At 37.0% G+C, this 8,420-nt stretch overlaps 1 protein-coding gene across 1 annotated transcript; it reads right to left on the bottom strand.

Moving 5' to 3' along the window:
• Nucleotides 1–3,036: 3,036 nt before the first annotated feature.
• LOC112754982 (cytochrome b-c1 complex subunit Rieske-4, mitochondrial) lies at nt 3,037–6,069 on the bottom strand. Its single transcript, XM_025802826.3, has 2 exons — nt 5,718–6,069; nt 3,037–4,005 (listed from the first exon to the last, which is right to left on the bottom strand). Exons 1-2 carry the CDS (start codon nt 5,878–5,880, stop codon nt 3,365–3,367), a joined length of 804 nt encoding a protein of 267 aa, XP_025658611.1. The 5' UTR covers nt 5,881–6,069; the 3' UTR covers nt 3,037–3,364.
• Nucleotides 6,070–8,420: the final 2,351 nt, after the last annotated feature.

Raw genomic sequence — 8,420 nt, 5'->3', positions numbered from 1 at the left:
TTCATATGCAGGTCGCAACCCACCACGGTGAGTTGTCTGGTTGGTGACAGGAGCGGAAGATCCGGATATCTTTTTGAGTCTTTTTGACTTATTTTGTATATGTCTCTCACTTTTGTATTTTGCCTTGCCTAGAGGCTTGTGTATTGAGAGAACAAAACTTGTATAAGTTGTTTTTACTGTCTGATTTGGTATACTTGTATATGGCTAGCCAGCTTAAACTCCGCGAGCCGTGGCTAGTTTCTTATGATATTATATACTTATCTTTTGTTATAATGTATCTGTTTCTTATGTTTTAAGTTAGAAGCTTCGTTAGTACGTTTCGCACTTTTCAAATCCAAAATTTGAGCTATATCCTTCATCGGGCTTCTCGATTATATTATTCTTTCTATATAAATATTATGTATGAGCTTAGAACTGTCGTAATCTCTGATTAACCTTTGTTTTATGACGCGAGGTAAAGTTTAGGCTAATTAGGGTGTTACAACAAGCAAGAGGTGAACTATTATCGAAAGATAAAGGTTGTTTTGTAGTTTGACAAGAAATGTAATCAAAAGACTCATTATTATTAACTGATCCTAATACTTTCTTAGACACGAGAGGACGCAATTTTCCTAATAAACTGTTAGCAGGACGACGATACCATAAGTGAAGTGTGGATGGAGGAGAAATAGCACAGAGGTTTGTGGTAGAGGAAACATGAAGATTCCTAAGTTCAAATAGTCTTTTGACCTTATATCTAGTCCTAATAATTTGTCCCGTCTCCTGCACACAAAAACTAGAAATAGAAAAGTTAACATCAAAATCAAGTTCAACTAATTGACCCACAAAGATAAGATTGAAATTCAATTTAAAAATGAAATGAGTATAAGGTAGGTGAAGGTTAGAATGTGAGATAGATCCTTTATGATTCACATACATAAGAGATCCATCGGCAGTATGAATAAATGGTGTGGCGGTAATGGTAGATAAAAAGGAGAAAACATGATGCATAGGTGACATATGATTGAAACAACCAGAATTAAAGTACCATTTAGAGTTACCTGGAGGAGTGGACAGAGCAACAGAAGTATTACAAGAGTATGAGAGAAGTTGTTTAAGAAAAAACTCAATATCGGGTAGAGAAACAGAAGATGGACTACCAAAGGTAGATTGGGTAGATACATTAGAGGCGGCAGCTGCAGTAACAGGCACAGACTTTGGAGCGCTGAAGCGAGGATGATACCTGTTTTGATTTGGAAGAGGTGGACGGGTAGGACAAGTAGTTATCAAATGACCCAATAGAGAGCAGAAGATCCATGTGGCTCCCAGTCAGCAACATGATGTGGCATGGGTCAACAAGGTTGATCGATCAACATATAGATTCAAGCGGGTCGTGAGTGGAACCAGTTGGGTCTAGATATGTGCATAAACAAAATTCTTTGATCTGGACCGTTGATCTTTGAATTTGAGATGGATGGTCCAGATTGAATCTGAAAATCCGATTGAAGATAGATGGGGCAGCAAACTTCTTGGTGGAGCAGCGATCTTTGAACGGCACATGATGACACATCTAGTCTCCGACGACGGTGATGTTGAGTCTATTGAACTCACAACAAAGAGGTGAACACAATGGTATGTGAAAATTTCTGAAAAACGTTGGGAAGATGACAAAAAAAGACCAAGAAAACATTGCAGTGAGAATGATGATGAAGGTTCAACAGTTTCATCAACAGAAAATATGGTGAGGGGTGAGGGCACGTGAGGCAACGAATTCACAAGGTGCTTTATTCGTACAACTCAGAACGACATAGAGAATCTTTTAGGATGGTTTGTGATCTAATACAACAATAGAAAGTGACAAAAAAAATAGAAGAAAAAATTGCTGCCACAAACTAAAAAAAAAAAAAAAAACTCTAGATACCAAGTTAGGAACACATATATTGAAAGAAATCTATTTTCTGAGTTGCTTGTTAAATGATACACATATATACTGATAATCAAACTACAATCATCACTAACAACTCAACTAAATACACCTAATTTACTAACCCTCCAGTATTCCAACTATATTTAACCTAATCCACTAATATTATATTCTAATAGTTTCAACCCCTCACTTATATTGTCAATGGAACGAAACTACCATTCCTATGAAATTATAATAATACAAAATAAACTGAACAAAGTCATAATCCTTGTTAGATATAAATGATCATAAAATCAATATCGTGCAAACAGAATAAAACATACGTTCTTGTCAAACTAATAACAAAAATAATGCAAGCAGAATAAAATATCCGTCCTTGCTAATCATCATCAATCATAATCAAAATACATACTTGGGGACTAATATCCATTCAATCACTATCCATCATAAATCAAAATGTATTATATCTATTCAAAACCTCTTTTCTTAATCAAAACACTACAGGGCTAATCATCAACAATATCATTTAGATCGCCTCACAATCATCACATCCTCCCACTTCAAATCGCAAAACACTTGCTCTACAGTTCAGGTTGGACCGGCGGAAGTCTCTTAAACGACTTCCTAGACTCAAAGTAAAAAAGTATTTTGAATTGTCCCAAACTTGCCAAAATAGTTTTCTTCCATGTATATAAGATGCTAACCATCCAACATACCTTCACATATGCTGTCACCCACACAGGACGTACTCTTCTATCATGACCCTTCACGGACCTGGAACTTTTTTGTACATACGCATAGACTTGTCTAATTTATTCCTAATCTCTATAATATAAATAGTATATAATATATTACTATTTATTAAAACAAAAAATTGATCTCAAATGTTTTATGTAACTAAAGAAAAATTTAAATAACTAAAAAATTCAATAACATCTCATTATATTATTACAATTTATCCCAAAAATACTTATATCTTCATGTCAAAAAATAAAAAATAGTGTGTCCATATCCCATGTCCCTGCTTCATAGCATATAATCATGTTACGGAGGAAAAACAAAAAACACGTTATATATATATATATATAAAGCTAACTGAACCACTCACCTCAAAAGTCATTACTATCCAGTGACTAGAAGAACTCGATTCACATTGATTAAATTCCTTAAATTTTACTGCTTCAGCAGAATCTTATTTCTAGATCATCTAAAAGTATCACTGCTATAAATTATACAATACACCTGAAGTCATCAACTAATGAAAGCCTATGACAAGCAAAAATCCAGGTGATTATTGATATAGGTCACGCCAAACACAGAAAGTTAAATTTCTGAGCTGCATAAACACTTGCTAAACAAACCAAATAAGTACTCGAGAGCAAGAATGTCCGTGCCGCGTTTCGACATTATCGAAAAAAATAATTGTAAACAGGTGCAGTAGGTATTATCCAGCGACTTTCAACCAATTAGCAACTTGTTCTCTTCCAAAAAGGTATAAGTTGGCACCTCCAGATTGTATGGCGCTGGTCCCTTCCTAATTCGGCCAGAAATATCGTAATGTGAACCATGACAGGGGCAAAACCAACCACCAAAGTCACCAGCATTCGGCAAGGGAATACAACCCAAATGTGTGCAAACCCCAATCACAATGAGCCACTCAGGGTTCTTGACTCTCTCCGCATCCTGCTGGGGATCGCGAAGAGATCCAATGTCAACGCTGTTTGCCAGCTTAATATCATCCTCTGTTCTGCGCCTGATGAACACGGGCTTTCCACGCCATTTAACAGTCACAGTGGTGCCTGGCTCAATGCTGGAGAGATCAACTTCAAGTGAAGCCAGAGCAAGAACATCCTTACTGGCCGACATACTGAGAACAAACTTGAGGATAAGGAGACGGACCAGAGAGGCATAGACAAATCTACCACCTGTTAGGACAAAGTAAGCAAATGCCCTCTTGCTTGGGTCACCAGGAGGATATCGTTCATGATTGTGTTCATCGTATACAATCTTAGCGGAAGGGTTTTTGACAGCAGCAACAGTTGCTGGAATTTCAGGAATAATGTTTTCGTTTGTATGGACTGGCAATCCAGTAGCAAAACCTGGGTACAAATTGAAAATAAATTAACGAGTAACATTAAGTTGGCTAAGACGTTAATAAACCAAACCCTGGAAAATAAAACGAAGGCAACCCAAATGTGATGGATACAACATACTGCTAAATGGTCTCCATAACCATATCAGCACGACGGCACCGGGTATTGTCCTTGCTGGTACTTGTATATAAATGCCCAAAATTCACTTACTTTTATAGCACAATTAAAAATCAACATACACACAATTAAAAGCCACAATGCTCAGTAAAACAACAAACAAGTACAAAATATTTACCAATCAATCTCAAATAAGCTTCACTAATGACTTTCTTTCTTTCTTCTTTTCTTTTCTTCCTATTTTTCTTTTTTAAATGTTTTGTCGTTGAATAACACACTTTCGTTATGAATTATTGAACCAGTTCCAGGGAAACCTAACTTATGATTAATAGAACTCTTGAATAAACTACTACTTGTGAACCATTGCACTAGTGATATAAGAGGGGCAAATCATAGGATGGCAGACAATTTGGTTATCAACTATTGAACTAGTTCCGAAGAAATATTGAACTCTTGATTAAACAATCTCTTGAGAAATATTGAACTAGTGACATAGGAGGAATAAATCAAAGAATGGCACAAACAAATACCTTACATCATACACACATAACAATCATGAAGATAATCAAGCTTTGTGACCTGTCAAATATACTTTGGTATGTATTCAAATAAACAGCTTAATATTTTATTTTTAATTTTTTGTGAAAGGGTAGGCTTTTTATCCCTAGAAGCTGGAATCAAAAGCACAAACAGTTATTAGCAATGGAATTTACTAGTTATTATCAGCACAACTAGATGTATGCAAATAGTTTAGGAGTAATTTGTTTGAAATTGTAGTTCATATCGATGCTAGTATCGATTTCAGAAGGAAAGCTCCCCACATGGTATGTTTTACACTTTCATAATTTTTCATTGGTAATGCAATCTCTTGTACACGTTATATTTTTACTATAATCCAAAGTCTACAATGAAGCATAACCTGTTATACTTCAGAACAACAGCATGCTAGGCTTGTGTGTGTCTGCTCTCAATAAAACACTCTTGAAAAGCTTTTGGTTACAAGATATTTTGAACACAACATGATAGACTGATAGTTCAAATGCTCATTCGATTTGAATTCTATTGACAGCTGGTAACTTCTGACTATCAAACGAAAAATGACGATAATACAAACGCAAGATATTTCACGTGTCACGATCAAAATTCAAAATTCCAAAAGAAGGAAGATAAGAGAATTATTCTAACGCCATCTTTTATCCTTCTGTTCTTTGTTCTTCGGGCACAACATAGCACTAGTAGAAGAACACCATCATCAACAATCACTAACATTCTCAAAATCCCACACAAATATTCGACTGCAAAAAAAAAAAAAAAAAAAAAAAAAAAAAAAAAAACTCGCAATAGATGAACTTCGAATCTGGATACCAACCAAGGAAGAGTTAAATGATTTGCGCAAAGCAACTACCAATACTACGATATGGCGAATAATAATAAAATCAGGTTGGCGCATAAGCACCGAAACATACCGAACAGACAAAAGCATCAAATCAAGGGCACGGGGCAGAAATAATCACAAATCAATTTGTTTGGTCTCTTTTGATTTGGAGCTGAAACAAAAATGTATATGGAAAGGGAAAGGGAAAGAGGGAGAAAACCCTAACCTCGGAATGGGAGAAAGAATTTGGGTTGGGGAGCGGATCCGCGATCGTGGGACTCATAGTGAGGGGCGATGGGGTTCCGAGAGACAAAAGCAGAGGTAGCATGGTTAGCTCTCCATGAAGACGAAGACAGAGGAGAAAACCTCTTTGCTGCAACCCTCAACATCTTCTTCGTGCTCTTCTTGTTTTTTTTTTTTTTTCACTGCTTTCCTCCTCCTCACTTTTGTTTTTTATTTGCTCCCTCTGTTCTGTGGAACGCCATGTGTCCCGATGCTCTGGGTTTTTTTTTTTTTTTTTTGGGTCAAATATGCCTTGCCGCCTTGGGAATTAATCAGTTAACAAGGTCGGCTTGCTTGTTTGTTTTGGTCCAAATTGTTGAGATAATCTGTTTCTTAATTTCCTCTCAGCCACGTCGTTTGTCATTGGGCCTTTAAATCAATTCAAAGGTACATAGCGGGTGACAAACGGGCTAGTTCTCCCATTTTACAAAAACTTTATTATTTAGCAGGCTGGTTCGTTCCATCTCCTCTAACAAAGCGATTCCGAATTTCATTTCCGTCTTGTTTATTGGTGGGTGGGTAGATTAAGCCTGTCAATTTTTTTTTAATTTTTATTTTATTTTATTAATAAATCATTAAATATTACACTATATATATAACATAATTTTATAATTATTTTAATAAAATTATAATTTTTAAAAATATAAATAAATTATAATTTTTAAATTCATAAATATTAAAGTCTCTATAATTCTAAATATGTAATAAATATAATTATCAGCCAAATTTTTTGAAACAAAATAATAAAATTAACATTGTAAAAAATAAAATAAATATTGTCCAAAATATATAATTAAACATCTTAAAGTCTCAAGATGGGGTGTGGAAAACGGACCTGAATGTCCTTAGAAGGGAAGCTGAATCCTTCTATAAATGCCTATTCTGCCAGAAATTTTAAATAGGCTTCAGTCTGATCATTGTCCTATCCTAGTACGCTGTACAGGTCGTCCCCAACCGAAAAAGAATAGACCTTTTCGGTTTATTGCAGCTTGGGCAACTCATCCGGGGTACAGAGATATTGTGAACTAGTCATGGTGGCTACAGAGAGATGCATGGCAAGCTTTCAGAAGTGCAGAAGAACTCTTTGGAGTTTAATTCTAAAGTGTTCGGCAACATTTTCGTTAGGAAATGCAAATTGGAGAGACGGATCAATTTCCTTCAGAAGCAACTTGAAGTAATGGAAGATTTGTCTATGCGGCAAAAAGAAAAACAGCTGATTGAGGAATTTAATAACACGCTTGTGCAGGAGGAACTTCTATGGTTTCAAAAATCCAGAAAGCAGTGGGTAAAATTTGGGGATAGAAATACCAAGTTCTTTCATGTCCATACTCTTGTGTGGAGAAAGCATAATAAGATTCATGGTCTCTTTCTTCAAGATGGGGTGTGGAAAACGGACCCGGATGTCCTTAGAAGGGAAGCTGAATCCTTCTATAAATACCTATTCTGCCAGTCGGAGGATGTAGACTTAGGTTGTCTTGGTGATGTGCCGCTGCCTTCCCTGAATGATGAAGCCTGTTGTAGCCTCACAGCGCCAGTTACTCTGGAAGAAGTTAAGTCGGCTGTTTTCAGTATGCATTCTTTTAAGGCGTCGGGCCCTGATGGGTTTCAGGCTTTCTTCTTTAAAGAATACTGGAAGATTGTTGGTTTTGATGTTTGGACTATGGTTCGTCATGTGTTCTCTGGTTTGGATATGGATCCAAGGATGATGGAAACTCTTGTGGTTCTTATTCCGAAGGTAGAAAACCCGATTTCCATGAAGGATTTCCGACCAATTAGTCTCTGTAATGTGGTTTACAAAGTTATAACGAAGGTCCTGGTCAATAGACTTCGTCCCCATCTCAAAGAGATTATTGGGCCCCTTCAAGGAGGGTTTATCCCGGGGAGAGGAACCCCAGACAACATCATTGTAGCACAAGAGGTTCTCCATTTCATGAAGAAGACAAAGTCAAAGAAAGGCACCCCGGCCTTTAAGATTGATTTAGAGAAAGCGTACGATAGAGTGGATTGGGGATTTCTGAAACAAACCCTGGTGAGTTTTGGCTTTCCTCCTCCGACAGTCAATCTGATTATGCGTTGTGTCACTGCTTCCTCACTGTCTATCCTCTGGAATGGGGATAGATTAAATAGCTTTACTCCGAGCAGGAGTCTTAGGCAAGGAGATCCTATATTACCGTATCTGTTTGTGTTGTGTATGGAGAGATTGTCCTGTTCTGTTAATCAGCAAGTTGATAAGGGCTTGTGGAAGCCGGTTGCGGTTTCTAGAGGGGGTCCAAGAATTTCTCATTTGATGTTTGCCGATGATTTGCTTCTTTTCTGTAAAGCTGAAAAATAGCAAGTTCAAACTGTAATGGTAGCTTTGGAAAATTTCTGCAGAGCCTCTGGAATGAAGGTTAATGTGGAAAAATCTAAAGCGCTATGCTCCAGGAATGTTTCAGCAACAAGAAAAGAGATTTTCACTGGAGTCTCCTCCATCAGATTCGTCCAGAACTTGGGCAAGTATTTAGGGGTGAACCTTAATCACTCTCGGGTGACACGCGCAACTTTCAACGATGTTTTGGACAAGATTCGGGGAAGGCTAGCCAGCTGGGAAGGGAGATTGCTTAATAAGGCAGGCAGACTCTGTTTGCTCAACTCGGTAGTGACTGCG

The sequence above is a fragment of the Arachis hypogaea genome, chromosome 16, assembly GCF_003086295.3.
Source record: "Arachis hypogaea cultivar Tifrunner chromosome 16, arahy.Tifrunner.gnm2.J5K5, whole genome shotgun sequence".
NCBI classification, from domain to species: Eukaryota; Viridiplantae; Streptophyta; class Magnoliopsida; order Fabales; family Fabaceae; genus Arachis; species Arachis hypogaea.
This window is presented reverse-complemented; position numbering and strand designations above follow the sequence as displayed.